At 43.8% G+C, this 17,618-nt stretch overlaps 1 protein-coding gene across 6 annotated transcripts in view; it reads right to left on the bottom strand.

Moving 5' to 3' along the window:
* Positions 1 to 17,618, bottom strand: part of arhgef6 (Rac/Cdc42 guanine nucleotide exchange factor (GEF) 6) — a 174,546-nt gene that overhangs the window by 68,594 nt on the left and 88,334 nt on the right. For 5 of the 6 annotated variants that reach the window (XM_041195755.1, XM_041195756.1, XM_041195759.1 and 2 more), the window contains 4 exons: positions 15,552 to 15,753; positions 11,527 to 11,597; positions 4,155 to 4,249; positions 226 to 321 (listed from right to left, as the gene is read on the bottom strand). In XM_041195755.1, the coding sequence (XP_041051689.1) occupies positions 226 to 321; positions 4,155 to 4,249; positions 11,527 to 11,597; positions 15,552 to 15,753 (464 nt within the window). The remainder of the gene's footprint in view (positions 1 to 225; positions 322 to 4,154; positions 4,250 to 11,526; positions 11,598 to 15,551; positions 15,754 to 17,618) is intronic. The other variant, XM_041195757.1, reaches the window with a different exon arrangement.

Below are 17,618 nucleotides of genomic sequence, written 5' to 3'. Positions count from 1 at the left end.
TGGACTGCCGGAGCAAAGGGGTTTGAGTTGGGAAGAACATGCAGACAGCCAGACCTACACACCTCAACACAGGAAGAGGGAAACTGGAGGCCCTAACACACACAGGCAAGGGCAGACTGTAGAGCCAAGCGAAAAATAAATTAGTACCCCCACCCCCATCAAAAAACCTCAAGAGAAATGGTACTGGGGAGTTCCAGTGAAGTTCAAGAGGCCATGTTAACCTACTTTGTACATTCCTCCAAAGTCTGGTAAAGGGTTTGCTGAAACGAACAGATTTCCTCCAAGTTCCCTTTTAACGCACCAACATCAGCAGCAGATAATCTGGAAACAAAAGCCAAGAAAGCGTGAAGACAAAATGATCGATCGGGGAGAACGTTCATTAAACAATCAATTCAATTCCTCGACTAAAATTACTTCCTAAAAAGGACAAATCTGGGATGAGGGACTTCAGCTGGGATTCTTCTCCTTGGAGCAGAGAAGGGTAAGCACAGAGGTATTCGATATCAGGGAGGATTTTGATAGGGTAAATAAGGGGAAACAGTTTCCAGTGACAAAACGGTTGGGTACCAGGGAACACAAATTTAAGATAATTGGAAAAAGAACCAGAGGTAAGAAGAGGAGAGAAGCCTTTGTGATCTGGGACACACTGCCTGAATGGATCGCGGAAGCAGATTCAATAACTTTCAAAATGAGAATTGGCTCATTCCTTGAAAAGGGGAAACTGACAAGGCAATGGGGAAAGAGCCAGGGGAGTGGGGCTAACCAGACAGATCTTTGAAAGAGCCGGCACAAACATGAATGGCCAAATGACCGACTTCTCTGCTGTAAGATTTGATGAGCCTTTTCTCTGCTTTTGATTCTCAACACAGCTTCCATCCCAGTCTAGAACTAGGGGGTCACTGTTTAAAAACAAGGGGTCTCCCAGGGAGCTTCTTTATTCACTCACGGGATGTGGGCTTCGCTGGCTGGACCAGCATTTATTGCCCATCCCTAATTGCCCTTGAGAAGGTGATGGTGAGATGTCTTCTTGAACTGCTGCAGTCCAAGTGGTGTAGGTACACCCACAGTGCTGTTAGGGAGGGAGTTCCAGGGTTTTGACCCAGCAACACTGAAGGAACGGCGATATATTTCCAACTCAGGATGGTGAGTGGCTTGGAAGGGAACTTCCAGGTGGTGGTGTTCCCATCTACCTGCTGCCCTCGTCCTTCTAGATGGTAGTGGTCGTGGGTTTGGAAGGTGCTGTCTAAGGAACCTTGGTGAATTCCTGCAGTGCATCTTGTAGATGGTACACACTGCTGCTACTGTTCGTCGGTGGTGGAGGGAGTGAATGTTTGTTGATTGGGGTACCAGTCAAGCGGGCTGCTTTGTCCTGGATGGTATCAAGCTTCTTGAGTGTTGTGGGAGCTGCACTCATCTAGGCAAGTGGGGAATATTCATCACACTCCTGACTTGTGCTTTGTAGACGGTGGACAGGCTTTGGGGAGTCAGGAGAGAAGTTACTTGCCGCAGGATTCCTAGCCTCTGACCTGCTCTTGTAGCCACAGTATTTATATGGCTAGTCCAGTTCAGCTTCTGGTCAATGGTAACCCCCAGGATGTTGATAATGGGGGATTCAGCGATGGTAATGCCACTGAATATCAAGGGGCAATGGTTAGATTCTCTCGTTGGAGATGGTCATTGCCTGACACTTGTGTGGTGTTAATGTTACTTGGCACTTGTCAGCCCAAGCCTGGATATTGTCCAGATCTTGCTGCATTTGGACATGGACTGCTTCAGCATCTGAGGAGTCGCAAATGGTGATAAGCGAACATTCCAATTTCTGACCTTATGATGGAAGGAAGGTCATTAATGAAGCAGCTGAAGATGGTTGTGTCTAGGACACTACCCTGAAGAACTCCTGCAGTGATGTCCTGGAGCTGAGATGACTGACCTCCAACAACCACAACCATCTTCCTTTGTGCTGGGCATGACTCCAACCAGTGGATAGTTTTCCCCCTGATTCCCATTGACTCCAGTTTTGCTAGAGTTCCTTGATGCCACACTCGGTCAAATAGAGCCTTGATGTCAAGGGCAGTCACTCTCACCTCACCTCGAGAGTTCAGCTCTTTTGTCCATATTTGAACCAAGTCTGTAATGAGGTCAGGAGCTGAGTGGCCCTGGTAGAACCCAAACTGAGGCAAACCCAAAAATTTGGGAGTGTTCCCCAAGAAACAGCCTTGATCATGTCTTGGGGAATATCTGCCCAGCTGATTCGATGTGAGCTTGTGATCATGGAAGAGATGGTTGTACAGAGCGCATTGGAGTTTAAAGCAGATGGGAAGGGGGAGGCCAGCACGCCGAGGACTGAAGGAATCGAGTTAGAGATGCTACAAGTATGGATAAGGCACTGAGGAGCTGAGCCGTGCAATTTCTCAAGAAGTGGACATCACTGGCAAGGCCAGCATTTATTACCTATCCTCAGTTGCCTTGAGATGGCGGTGCTGAGACAGTTTGAACTCGTATGATCTGTATTCTTTTCAGTTTGTTACAAGCGAGTGTCTTGCTGAGCCACTAGAGGGCAGTTAAGGGTCACCACGTTAGTGTGGGTCTGGAGTCACATATCGGTCCAGACCAGGTAAGGATGGCAGATTTCCTTCCCTGAAGGACATTAGTGAACAAGTTGTGTTTTTACAATAACTGGCAGCCTTATGGGTCACCTTTACCTAGACCAGGTTTTAATTTCCAGACTAACTGAATTTAAATTCTCAAACTGTCTACCTTCTCTTTATTATTGGTCCAGTGCACTACTGTACACTGTGACACAGGGACCAGCATATACTGTTGGAATAGGAGGGACACGAGGACAAACTCTTGAGGATCTCTGCAGCAGGAGAGTGCACTGAAAGATAGGATAGGAGTGGGACTATTTGAAAGGAGAGCCATAAAATGGGAGAGTTGGAAGGGAGGTCATTGATGAGGCTGCATGGTTATTGCAACAAATACTCCAGAGCGATGGAGTGAGTTGAGCAGGGACAATAACCCCATGGACAATCACAACAACAAAACTCAGATAACCACGTGAATGATTTGAGCTTTGATCCAGTCGGTAGCCTTGTGTAATAGTACCAGACTAGCAAACCAGAGGCCTGGACTAATGCTCTGCAGGCAAGAGTTCCAATCCCACCATGGCAAATGGTGGAATTTAAATTCAACTGATTAATAAATCTGGACTAAAAGGTTAGTCTCAGTAATGGTGACCATGAAGCCCAACTATTCATCAATTTCCTTGAGGGAAGGAAATCTGTCATCCTTCTCTTGTCTGGCCTACATGTGACTCCAGACCGACAGCAACGTGACTCTAACTGCCCTCTGAAATGGCCACTCAGTTGTATCAAACCATTACAGAAAAGTAGCACTGTGGGTGTACCAATATGACATGGACATGGCTCGAGAAGATGGTTCACCACCATCTTTTCTAGGACAATTGGACCTGGGTAATAAATGCTGGTCTAGTCAAAAACACTCACATCCCATATACCAAGAAGTAATTTTTTAAAATTCAAATTAAGCCCATGTGTGATAGATGTGCTAATATGAATCAGAAATTAGGTGTTATGCTGTTGGATATTCTCCATTGCCTTCGGACTTGCATCGAATCATGATTAATCAAACTGAAAAATCACACCATTTAATACACATCAACACCAGGGATTTCTCAACAGTTGAAACACAAGACTGTCCTACAACAACAACTTGCATATAGATAGCACCTTTAAGGTATTGAAATGTCTCAAGGTGCTTCATACAGACGCTAGCACAATTGACTTAAACCTTGTCAGAGGTAGATTCTTATCAGTGTCATAAAGGAGAGGGAAGTGGAGGGGTTTAGGGAGGGAATTCCAGAGCTTAGGGCCCAGACAGCTGAGGGCAGGGCAAACAACAATGGAGCAAAGAAAATGGTGGATGCACAAGAGGCCAGAATTGGAGGAGCGCAGACATCTTGGAGGGTCGCGGGGCTAGAAGGGGTTAAAGATAGGGAGGGAAAATGACATGGAGGGATTTGAAAAAGAGAATGAGAATTTAAAATCAAGGCATTGCTACATTGAGAGCCAAAATAGGTCAGTGAGCACTGGGATGACAGGGGAAAGGGACTTAGTGCAAGTTTGGATACTAACTTGTCATTGGCCTGCAATGGCCTCAGGTATGTGCTGAGTAAAACCTGTAGCTCTTTTGCATAATCTCGTTCATTGTCCAAAATATTCTGTATAACCTTTGGGAAGAAAAAGACAAATATAAAATGTTAACATAGAGACAGTTCATTTCATTTTCAAGTACAAACAAAACTCAATACATTTTAAGTTACTCAGCTGCATTACCTTTCAGAATAATATTTTCTTCCCCCTTTCTGCATTCTTGCTGTCTAGAAATTGAGAAAATTACTTAATGTTCACCCGTGCTATTTACATTATTATTCTTTAACTCATCGGCACTTCCAAAGAAGATAGATTCGTGTATAGGCTCTTAATTTTGACGAACATAAAATCTTAAAGCATAGAGAAGAGGCAATTCGGCCCATCATTCCTGTGCTGGTTCTTTGAAAGAGCTATCCAATTAGCCCCACTCCCCCTGCTCTTTCCTCATAGCCCTGCAAATGCCACAAATACATTGTATTCTTTTCCCCTTTCCCCAAAACTAAGCATACTATTTAAACTCTGGGAAGCAGATTATGGAAAAGAGTTTGCACATCACTTGTGAAATAAGACACAAGCCTCAAATTATTGCAACAGTCCTTGCAGGTTAACATGATTTGGCATTACAAAAGTTACAGCTCAAGGGGTGGCCATTTGATTCATCGTGCTTGTACAGGTGCTCGCTGTTCAACTATTGATGTGCCCTGTAACAAGAATACATTCCAGATCTTTCAAGTAGCAACAAAAAAATGAAATGAAATGAAATGAAATGCGACATGTGGTGCAAGGAAAATCTGAAAGCTTGATTAAATTTGCAAATTCCCCAGCAACTATGCCCCTGCGCAATTGGAAAATGTTACATTACTGATCGAGTGAGTGCATTTATCAAACATTGGAGCGACACTGTTTCCGATTGAAGCAGTGGCTTCAGCTTTATAAAGCTGGCAATGCAGAGAGATCCCGGCGAAATAGTTGGGCTCAGCTTCTGACTAGCCCTGAACGTGATCAGTTTGCAGCTCTGGCACAGACGAGATTGAACTCTCAGTGGGGAACGCAAGAGAAATTGACATTTGGCTGCACGATCGGGAAGTTTCTGGAATATTCCTTCTCCTCTCCATTCCCACCGCCACCACCCGCAATACAGCGTGTGTGTGCAGAGACGAAGCTTTATTTTAAAAGTTGATATTATTGCCCGGGAGACTCGCTGAGGGATGCCAGACATTCACAAGCTGTTCTAAGAATATCTGCAGATTTAAACACAGAAGCAGCAAGTGAGCTCAGTGTGACATTCTGCCACTGATAAGGTGACTGCCAGACTCTGTAACCCTGTCTCCAACATGATAACTTAATTCAGTAACTTGGCTGTGGGGCATCGAGATTTCTATATAATACCCAACAATTCGAAAAAAAAATCAACTGGGAATATTTCAAACCTCCACGTCAGTACTGTCACTGAGTTTTCTATATTACAACAGTGTCTACACTTCATTCGCTGTAAAGCGTTTTGAGATGGCTGGTGGTCATGAAAAGCACTATATAAATGCAAGTCTCTTTTATAATTTCTAACCAGAACAGCCAGTTTGACAATACAGGAGAGAAAAAGGTGAACAGTCTCACGTCTAAAATTAATTGTTCAGCGGAGCTGGAGGCCTCCATTATTCCATTGTTTGGAGAGAACGATTAAAATACAGATATCAGGAACAAATGTGGGATGTCCCAATGTGCTTCACAGCTAATTAAGTGCTTTTTGAAGTGTTGCTGCTGTTACAGCATTGGAAACACTACAGCCAATTTACACACAAAGTTCCCATACATTGAAATTTGTTAATTTTTTTTCCGGTGATGTTGGTTGAGGGATAAATATTGGTCTGAACAACAGGGAGACTTCCCAGCCCTTGTTTAAAATAGGGCTCTGCAATCTTTTACGTCCACCCGAGAATGTAGGTACACACACAGTGCTGTTAGAGAGGGAGTTCCAGGATTTTGACCCAGCGACAGTGAAGGAACGGCGATATATTTCCAAGTCAGGATAGTGAGTGACTTGGAGGGGAACTTCCAGGTGGTGGTGTTCCCATCTATCTGCTGCCTTTCTCCTTCTAGATGGTAGTGGTTGTGGGTTTGGAAGGTGCTGTCTAAGGAGCCTTGGTGAATTCCTGCAGTGCATCTCGTAGATGGTACACACTGCTGCTACTGTGCATTGGTGGAGGAGAGTATGTTTGTGGATTGGGTGCCAATCAAGTGGTTGGTTTGTCCTGGATGGTGTCAAACTTCTTGAGTGTTGTTGGAGCTGCACTTATCCAGGCAAGTGGGGAGTATTCCATTACACTCCGAAGTTGTGCCTTGTAGATGGTGGACAGGCTTTGAGGGGTCAGGAGGTGAGTTACTCGTCGCAGGATTCCTACCCTCTGACTCTTGTAGCCACAGTATTTATATGGCTAGTCCAGTTCAGTTTCTGATCAATGGTATCCCCCAGGATGTTCATAGTGGGGGATTCAGTGATGGTAATGCCATTGAATATTAAGAGATGATGGTTAGATTCTCTCTTGCTGAAGATGGTCATTGCCTGGCACTTGTGTGACACAAACGTTACTTGATACTTGTCAGCCCAAGCCTGGAGATTATCCAGTTCTTGCTGCATTTGGACTAATTGCTAATTTTAAATCTGTGACTGATAAGATTTTTATTAAATCAAGGTATTAAGGGATATGGGATAAAGGTGGGTAGGCGGATAGGTCACAAATCAGCCATGACCTCACTGAATGGTAGAACAGGTTTGAAGGGTTGAATGGCCTCCTCCTGCTCCTATCTTCATATTTTGTGTTCAAGTCTCTGCAGGAGGACTTGAACCCAGAGCCTTCGGAGTCTGAGGCGAGAACACGACCCACTCCAATGAGGAAGTGAGAGTGGAAATTGCAGAGGCACTGGCAATAATCTTTCAATGTTCCCTGGATTCTGGGGAGGTGCCAGAGGACTGGAGAATTGTAAACATTACGCTCCTGTTCAAAAAAGGTTGTAAAGATCTGCCCTGCAATTACAGACCAGTCAGTTTAGCTTTGGTGGTGGGGAAACTTCTAGAAACAATTATTTTGGATAGAGTTAATAGTCACATGGAAAGATGTGGATTGATTTGGGAGAGTCAGCATGGATTTGTTAAAGGAAATCACGTCTAACTAACTTGGAGTTTTTTGAAGAGGTAACAGAGATGGTTGATGAGGCCAAGGCTGTTGATGTGGTGTATATGGGCTCCCAAAAGGCGTTCGATACAGTGCCACACAACAGACTTGTGAGGGAAGTTATAGGTCATGGAATAAAAGGGACAGTAGCAAAGTGGATATAAAATTGGCTGAGGGATTGGAAACAGAGTAATGGTTAATGGATATTTTTCAGGCTGGAAAAAGGTTTGTAGTGGAGTTCCCCAGGGGTCAATATTGGGACCCTTGCTTTTCCTGATATATAAATGATCTAGATCTTGATGAGCAGGGGACAATTTCAAAGTTTGCGGATGACACAAAACTTGGGAGAATTGTAAACTGTGAGGAGGACATTGACAAGTTGGTGGAGTGGGTAGATAGGTGGCAGATGAAGTTCAATGCGGGGAAGTGTGAGGTGATGCACTTTGGTACAGAGAACATGGAGAGACAGTATAAAATAAAGGATACTATTCTAAAGGGTGTGCAGGAGCAGAGAGACTTGGGTGTATATGTACATAAGTCAATAAAGGTGGCAGGACAGGTAGAGAGAGTTGTTACTAAAGCATATAGTATTCTAGGCTTCATTAATGGAGGCACAGAGTACAAGAGCAGGGAGGGTATGCTGAACTTATATAAGACACTGGTTAGACCTCAGCTGGAATATTGTGTACTGGACGCCACACTATAGGAAGGATGTGAACACACTGGAGAGAGTGCAGAAGAGGTTTACAAAAATTGTTCAAGGGATGAGAAACTTCAACTATGAGGAAAGATTGGAGAGCTTAGGACTGTTCTCTTTGGAGAGGAGAAGGCTAAGAGAAGATTTGATAAGAGATGCTCAAAATCATGAGGGGGCTGGACAGAGTAGATAGGGAGGAGCTGTTCCCACTCGTAAATGGATCAAGGAGGAGAGGGTACAGATTTAAAGTGATTTGCAAAAGAAGCAAATGTGAGGTGAGAAAAAACTTTTTCACACAGCGAGTAGTTTGGGTTTGGAATGCACTGCCTGGAAGTGTGGTGGAGGCAGGTTCAATTGAGGTATTCAAGAGGACGTTGGATGATTATTTAAAAAGAAACAATGTGCAGGTGATTGGCACTAAGTTAAAATGCTCAGAGAGCCGGTGCAGACACAATGGGCTGAATGGCCTCCTTCTGCACTGTAACAATTCTGTGATTCTGTGATTGAGAATTTTGATATCACTCCACATGGATCACTAATAAGAGATTCTTCATCAAGTCACAATGATCATTGCTGGCAGAATTCAGAGAGCACAGCACTGAGGTTAGGAAATGCATTCAGAGAGAAAGCAAGAGAGAATAAGGGAACTGTCAGCCAGAGGTGCAGAGGAACTACTTTGGAATTCTCTACCCGAGGGCTGTGGAAACCCAAACACTGAGCATGTTCAAGACAGAAATCGATAGTTTTCTGGATACTAATGACATCAAGGGAAATGGAGATAGTGGGGAAAAGTGGAGTTGGGGTAGATGGTCAGCCAAGAACTAATTGAATGGCAGAGCAGGTTCGATGGGCTGAATGGCCTACTCCTGCTCCTATGTTCTTAAGCAAGAGTTAGAAATGTGCAGCATATCATTAGAGAGAGCTCAGTAATAGATGGTCAAAAGTCATTGTCCAATATTGTCATAAATCAGGAAATCTGCAAATTATTTTGAGTGTATAATTTTAAAAAAGGTTTTTTTTTCCAGAAATGGTTTGAAAAAATCTGAGAGTCTTTATTGCTTCACAGACGGTTAGTGGCTGCTGTTCTCAGGGATATTGACCCAGCTCCTGTGAAGTGCAGAGCACCAATGGCAGGTGTTAATGCGGGTGCGGCCCTGAGAGCTGCTTCGAGATTTCAACTCAAAAGCAGGAACTGTTCCTAAAGGCTGAGAGGAGGAAAGGTAGAGACCAACCATCCCATCCAGAGATGGTGCAGCTTGCAGACACCATCCACACTCCCCAGTCAGAAAATCTCCGGGGAAGGAGAATAAAACAATTTAGAAACACTCTAGGAAATTCCCTTTCAAGCTAAGAGTGTGAGGGGACAATGTCCAGGAGATTGCAGTGAACAATAATGGTGACGGTCAGTAATCAGTACTAGCAAACAGCCAGAGGGGAGCTAAGGGGAAATCTTCTTACAAAGCAAGTTTTGGTGATCCGGAATGTGCTGCCGGAAAAGCAGATTCAACAATAACTTTAAAAAGGGAATTGGATAAATATGTAACAAGGAAATAAATGTGAAGGGCAATGGGGAAAGAGCTGGCACAGGCATGATGGGCTGAACAGACTCCTCCTATACTGTCACGTTCAATGCTTCTAATTCCAGTTCCCCTCATCCCTTCTATCAGTAAATGAAAATGCTGCTCATTCACACGAACCAGTCCACTTCCCCTCGGGAATCCAAAACAGCTCTAAGTCCCATTGACGCAAGATACCAGACTCAAGTGTAGTTTGTTTGCGTGGCATTGTGTATAAGCAGGTGGGGTTGGGGCAGGGAAGCATCTGTGGAGAATTCTGAAGCTGCAGGACGTTACTCCATTGTATTTTTTGATGGGTAACATCTTTAAAATTTGTCTGCTCTCCTTCCAAACATATGCGAATAACCGTAGGGTGCACCTGCTGAAGGCTGTTCAGGAGAAAGCTACATTTATGTATAGCTTACACATTCCAAATTAAGCTCCCTCCTCAAGGAGTAAAGTTCAAGATGTCAATTTGTTACCAAGGGAACAAGAAGATTGGACTGCTTCCATTCAGTGTACAGCACAGTACTTAGAAATGTTGCCTGTTTTTTCAAAGCCTCTTCTTCATGTAGTTGCTGAGAGCTCAGGTGAGCTGTGAATTACAAATCATAACTGGTCTTCCGCTAATTCACTATATTTTATAACTCCAAACCTGGTACAGCAAACGAATTGCAGGAGCAGTTTTAGTCTATTTCAGACATGTTCCTGTCAGCATAAAAATAAAAATCCCACCAAAATTCCAACATTGTTAACTCCAGGCAGCTCAAAAACGGAAAGCACGATGTCCGGCTAGACAAACACAGACTGTCCCAACGCACCTCACAGCCAACAGATTACCCTTCTGAAGTATAATCACTGTCGTAATGTAGAAAACGCAGCAGCCAATTTGCACACAGCAAGATCCCACAAACAGCAGTGTACTAATGACCAGATAATGTTTCTTTTTGTGATGTTGATTGAGGGATAAATATTAACCAGGACACCTGGGATAACTCCCCTGTTCTCTTTTAAAAATCAGGCCATGGGATCTTTGACACCCACCAAACAGGCAGGTGGGGCCTCAGTTTAACGTCTCATTCAAAAGGCAGCACCTTGGACATCAGAATGTGATCCCCTTACTACAAGATATTAAACAAGGAACCATTGCTACAGGACTTTAATATACTGTATTTAACATACACTTGAACACAGGGTAGTTCTCACTGCTGTCCCGGCCAGTATGTATACCTCAATTAATATCCCTAAAGCAATATTTATACCTCAATTAATATCCCTAAAGCAATATTTATACCTCAATTAATATCACTAAAACAGTTTATCTGGTCATTATCACATTGCTGCTTATGGGAGCTTGCTGTGCGCAAATTAATGCTCTATTATGACACTGACTACACTTCGAAAGCAATCCATTGGGCTGTAAAGCACTTTGTAAGGTCCTGAGGTAGTGAAAGGCTCTACAGAAATCCAAGTCTTTCCTTAAAGATAAATTATATTGTAAACTTGAGCTTCTCCAATCTGCTCTCTGTTGCTTTGTGATAGAGAGATTCTAAAAGCAGGCCACGGGCCACATTGCACATTACTGTCAATAAGGTAGAAGCTAAGATTCGGGGTGGAGTTCTGCACAAAACCTATGCTGTCAGATGTTTAGAATGTTCCTGCTCTGTGAAGACCCTCTGCTGCTAAACAGGCAAAGTCAGAGCTTTGATACAGAATATGAGAGTGAGTTGGGCTAAAAAGGCTTTTCCAATGGAGTGAATTTATTTTTAAAAATTAAGGATCATAAAATAGGTTTGGTCGACTATTCTGATTTTAAAAAGGACTTATTATTTTTGCAAGCTTTTTACTGGCCAATTTATTTCATGGGCAATATTTTATTAGACAGATTTATCACGATGCAAACAAAGATTAAAAAACAACAAGGCACTTACCAAACTGTAATAATTCTTGGTGACTGAAGGTGTCTCGAATCCTTTGAGAGACTTGGGGGAAAGTGGCTTATCTGCAAACGAACACATTTGTTAAGTCACTGAGTGAAATTCTGGAAACATTGGAATTGGGTTCTTATAGGCTGCAACAAACTGAACCAAGGGTTGGAAATTGAAAATGCCAACACTCCATATCAGACACGGTTCTGCAGGAAAGTGCAGCACACAGTGTTACACTGGAATTGATATCCTTCAATGGGCACTAGAAACACCAGTTACTTCGTAGGAAAGGTTGCTGACAGTGAGCACCACTCCAACAGTTATGCAAAATACCAAACTCATAATTTGCACTGAACGTTTTTTCTTTAATTGGCTTGTGCATAAAAACACAATTGTCAGTGGTTTCTGACAGTGGATTTTTAAAAATTTCCCAACCATCACCAGAAGGAAACCTTTAACAGGAGTCAGGGCAGAAGATCACTGAAACTTAACTGTTTATCTCCTCTTGCTACCTGAACAACTTGGACAAATTTTTTTCTCTCTTTTACTGGCCCTGAAATAATCCAGTGGGACATCAACAAATATAAACCTGTTCTTTTATTCTCTCAGGGCACTGGATGATCAGAGGCATCCAAGGGCATGTTGGCTAAGTGCTCAAATCCACGTGTGGCACTCAAACCCACAACTTCCTGATTCAGAGCAAAGCTCACTAGGCAATATACGGATATTCCCAATACACATGGCCACACAGGTTGCCCTGCTAGGCCAACGGCTCTCCTCTGAGCTATGTGCATAATGAAGGATGATGAATATTATGCACAGCCAATTACAGCACCATTAGCTTCCAACTGATAGACAACAACTTGGAGCTCTCAATGTGAAAGCTTACGGACACCATGGTGCAGTGAATAGCAACTTGGCAAAGGGGTGTCAGACACTTACCAGAGAGCTGTAAATACATTGCCTTTACCGAGAGTTAGCGTACTTCAATAACTGTTTTAAACCTTTTATCTGGGTTTCTCTTAAGGAAATGAATACTGTTTGCATCTTGTACTCGCTGCCCCCTCTCCTTATGTCACACTCGTGTGTGTGTCGATATTCTGCAGAGTTAGTCACAGTTGGCAGCACAATCACGCTCCAAAAATCAACAGGGAGTCAGCAAAAGCAGATGGTTCACCTCCTAGTTATCAATCCAAAGTGGCGTTTGTTAAACAACTGAGCTTCGGTTGAGGAAGAAATTTCAAATCCAAAAGAGGCGACCTTTTCAGTGATTTTTTGTTCTTCTGAGCCTCTGTGCTCCGAGTTATTAAAGGTGAGAAAGGGTAGCTGCAAATGTCAGGCTCTATTTTAATCATTACATTCTGAATGTCAAAATTATATATCAGAAATATGATCCCTGTCTGTATACAAAGATATGTGAGATAGTGAGATGGGATTGCTAGGGACAAGAAATGGAGGGAGGGATGGGATGGAAATTTCAGACCCAAAGAAACAAGTTGAAAGACTGAAAAGGACACAGATGGATCAGGAAGCAACAATTAAAGTTCTATAAATTATATTGATTCCTCTTTCCATGATTTAATTCACCCAGCAGCAAAGTAAACAACAACTAACAACACACGGTCACCAGACCGGGTAAGGATGGCAGGTTCCCTTCCCTAAAGGACATCAGTGAACCAGTCAGGTTTTTAATGACAATAGACTGTCCACCAATATCCATTACAAACCCACCGGCTCCCACAGCTATCTCGACTACAGCTCCTCACACCCCGCTTCCTGTAAGGACTCCATCCCATTCTCGCAGTTCCTTCGCCTCCGTCGCATCTGTTCCGATGATGCTACCTTCAAAAACAGTTCCTCTGACATGTCCTCCTTCTTCCTTAACCGAGGTTTTCCACCCACGGTCGTTGACAGGGCCCTCAACCGTGTCCGGCCCATCTCCCGCGCATCCGCCCTCACGCCTTCTCCTCCCTCCCAGAAACATGATAGGGTCCCCCTTGTCCTCACTTATCACCCCACCAGCCTCCGCATTCAAAGGATCATCCTCCGCCATTTCCACCAACTCCAGCATGATGCCACCACCAAACACATCTTCCCTTCACCCTCCTTATCGGCATTCCGTAGGGATCGCTCCCTCCGGGACACCCTGGTCCACTCCTCCATCACCCCCTACTCCTCAACCCCCTCCTATGGCACAACGCCATGCCCACGCAAAAGATGCAACACCTGCCCCTTCACTTCCTCTCTCCTCACCGTCCAAGGACCCAAACACTCCTTTCAAGTGAAGCAGCATTTCACTTGCATTTCCCCCAACTTAGTCTACTGCATTCGTTGCTCCCAATGTGGTCTCCTCTACATTGGAGAGACCAAACGTAAACTGGGCGACCGCTTTGCAGAACACCTGCGGTCTGTCCACAAGAATGACCCAAACCTCCCTGTCGCTTGCCATTTTAACACTCCACCCTGCTCTCTTGCCCACATGTCTGTCCTTGGCTTGCTGCATTGTTCCAGTGAAGCCCAACGCAAACTGGAGGAACAGCACCTCATCTTCCGACTAGGCACTTTACAGCCATCCGGACTGAATAGTGAATTCAACAACTTTAGGTCGTGAGCTCCCTCCCCCATCCCCACCCCCTTTCTGTTTCCCCCTTCCTTTTTTTTCCAATAAATTATAAAGATTTTCCTTTTCCCACCTATTTCCATTATTTAAAAAAAAATTTAAAAAAAACCCCCACTAGAGCTATACCTTGAGTGCCCTACCATCCATTCTTAATTAGCACATTCGTTTAGATAATATCACCAGCTTTAACTTTAACACCTATGTGTTCTATTGTACTATTGTCGTTGACATCTTTTGATGATCTGCTTCTATCACTGCTTGTTTGTCCCTACAACCACACCCCACCCCCCCCACCTCTTTGTCTCTCTATCTCTCCGCCCCCCACACACACACCTTAAACCAGCTTATATTTCAACTCTTTCTTGGACTCGAACTCAAGTTCTGTCGAAGGGTCATGAAGACTCGAAACGTCAACTCTTTTCTTCTCCGCCGATGCTGCCAGACCTGAGTTTTTCCAGGTAATTCTGTTTTTGTTTTGGATTTCCAGCATCCGCAGTTTTTTTGTTTTTATCTCGGTTTTTAATGACAATCCGACAGCTTCATGGTCACTTTTATGTTTGCCAGCTTTACATTTCCAAGTCCTTTCTTTCAAATTGAATTCAAATTCTCAGACTCAGGTGGGATTTGAACCCACGTCTCCGGGTTATTAGTCCAGGCTTCTAGACTCCTGCACCTTTTGAAAATTATTTTTTTTGAAAATTATTAGAGGACGTTCTGTGATAAGTGGTGAAATTAAACCATGAGTTCTGCTGAAATTTGCTCATTCTCCACAGGTCACGCGATTTGAACCAATTGTTGAATATTTATTCATATCCTATCATCAGCGCACAAATATCCTTGAAGAACACTGTCCATTTCCAACACCGCAAGAGAAGCATTTCACAGAAAAGACAGTGGTCAGACGCTGAACCAGGAACAGAGACTTTTGAAGGATCCAAAAAGAAAGTCAAAATAAACAGTCAAAGAGATGGGTTCCGAGGTTTGTAAAAGTGGAGGGGGGGGGGGTGTGGAAAGTCAGGTGGGTTTACAGAGAAGGAAAGGTTGTGACATGGAGTGAATAAAGCAGCAGGAGAGGTGGACAGCAGGGAGGAGGTGGAGAGAATTAAGGTGGAAATTTCAGAGAGTAAGACCTAGGTGGCTGGAAACACATCGTAAAACAACATTTGCAAGAACAATTTACACTTGTTTATCTTTCTTTGAGTGAAGGAGTTAATTTGATGAAATAAATGCTACATCTAGTCCCATTTGGTGAAATACGTTTCAGGGAAAAATCATTAATTTAGCTATTGAGTAAAAATTGGAAACTTTCTACTCCTGCAGTTCTTGAATGGGCAATGAACTGAAAACACATGGCCTTCTCAATGGCCAGAATGAAGAGTGAGATTATACAGAGAAGTGACCAACTCACCACTTGGTTTTATCTCTCGCACATAGTTGCTAGGGAACCAGCCTGATCTTCCTTTGAGCGAGCCTTCCCACCATCCTCCATCTTCAACTCGCGTAACATAAAGAATGTCGCCTTTTGAAAAGGACAGCTCATCTTCATTGGTCTGTTTGAAATTAAACTTGGCTTTCACCACCAGCTGATGGCTCCCATTCTCAGTCATCTCCTGAAGCAAACAGAAGGATACTTCAGCATAAACCAACCACAAATACTTCACCAAAGTACTCCATGTATAGGAAATAGGACCAGGAGTAAGCCATTCAGTTTTTTGAGCCTGCTCTGCCATTCAATGAGCCTATGTGATCTAACATTAGCCAGGATATACTTGTCTTGGAGTCAGTACAGCAAAGCTTTGTGACATTGGTCCCTGGAATGAGAGGGTTGTCCTATGACGAAGAAACTGACTCTATAACCACTGAAATTTGGAAGAATGAGAGGTGATCTCATTGAAGCATACAAGATTCTGAAGAGACTTGGCAGAGCAGACACAGAGGCTGCTTCTCCTGGTTGGGGAGTATAGAAAACGGGGGCACAGTCACATGTATTTTCAAGTTGTTAGGCTGTGATTAGTGACATTTCACAGCTATTTACAATCTATATTAATGGCCTGATGAAGAGATGGAGAGTAATGTATCCATGTTTGCTGATGATACACGTGTGTGTGTGTGTGTTACAAATTACTCAGATTGAAAGTTGCTGTGGCAGCTTGCACTTTTACATGCATGTTGGTAGTCTGTAGTATGGAAGGTGATGGTAGAGGTTCTAACATTCTTTCGATCACACGGCTGACCAGGAATTTCTCCCACTCTTACAGCCTGCCATTGGCGTGTGTTGGAAGGACCGACAGGTTGATACTAAACCTGTTTGGCCACGTCATGAACACACCTTCCTTGGCCATGAAGTGCAGGAGTGGGGCTTGAACCTGGAGCATCTGGCTCAGAGGCAGGCACCCTAGACTGCACAGGGGTGAGGGGCGAGCTCAGTCCGAGAGATGCAAACAAGCAAGAGCAGCGGGGCTATAAAGAGCTGAGAGGGAAGGCAGGAGCTCAGTCTGAGAACAACAGGGCTAGGCAGTTTCCAGTCAGAGCTCGGATTCCGGGAAGGATGGGGAGGGGAATGAGGTGTGACATCACAGGGATACAGGTAGGTGATTGGCTGGTGGAATTTCCAATCTAAACTAGGGAATAACCTGGTGAGTCTTATCATTTTCTTTCACAAAGTAGGGTTTATTACTTCTTGTAAGTTGTATTAAGTATTAATAGGAATCATCAATATTAGTAATGTTTATTGATAGTAAGGTTTATTATCACTAGTAAGGTGTAGTAAGTATTGACAGGGTTTACCAATATTGCTAAGGTTTATTAATAGTAGTAAGTTTTATTAGTGTTGGTCAAGTTTACTAATATTGGTAAGGCTTATTCCCAGTAGGAAAGTTTAATCGCAGTAATAACGTTATTAGTTAATAAATAGAGTAATGGGAGGGCTGCTCCAACCTTGAGAGTGCCCATCCTGTGCTATGTGGAGACTCCAGGACGTTTCCCATGTCCTGGATGACCATTTGTGCAAGAAGTGTCGCCAGTTGCAGCAGCTTGAGCTCCAGGTTGTGAAACTCGAGCAACAGCTGACATCACTGCGGAGCCTCCGTGAGGTTGAGGGTTATGTGGATAGCACATTTATAGATGTGGTCACCCCGCAGCTTAAAGGTATGCAGGGAGAAAGGGGATGGGTGACCACCAGACAGTGAAAAAGGAACAGGTAGGTACAGCAGGAGTCTCTGAGTGCATCCCACTCTCCAATCTGTATTCAGTTCTGAATGCTGATGAGTGATGATTCATCCAGGGAATGCAGCCAGAGCCAAATCCGTGGTATCACAGGTGGCTCAGCTGTATGGGGGTGGGGGAGGTACAAGGAAGACTGGAAGAACAATACTGGTAGATGATTCGATAGTTACGTAGCTGCTAACATGAATCCAGGGTGGTTTGTTGCCTCCCTGGTACCAGGGTCAAGGATGTCACTGAGCGGCTGCACAGC

Source organism: Carcharodon carcharias, chromosome 9 (assembly GCF_017639515.1).
Source record: "Carcharodon carcharias isolate sCarCar2 chromosome 9, sCarCar2.pri, whole genome shotgun sequence".
NCBI classification, from domain to species: Eukaryota; Metazoa; Chordata; class Chondrichthyes; order Lamniformes; family Lamnidae; genus Carcharodon; species Carcharodon carcharias.
Note: the sequence above shows the minus strand (reverse complement) of the source record. Positions and strands in the feature narration are given on the sequence as shown.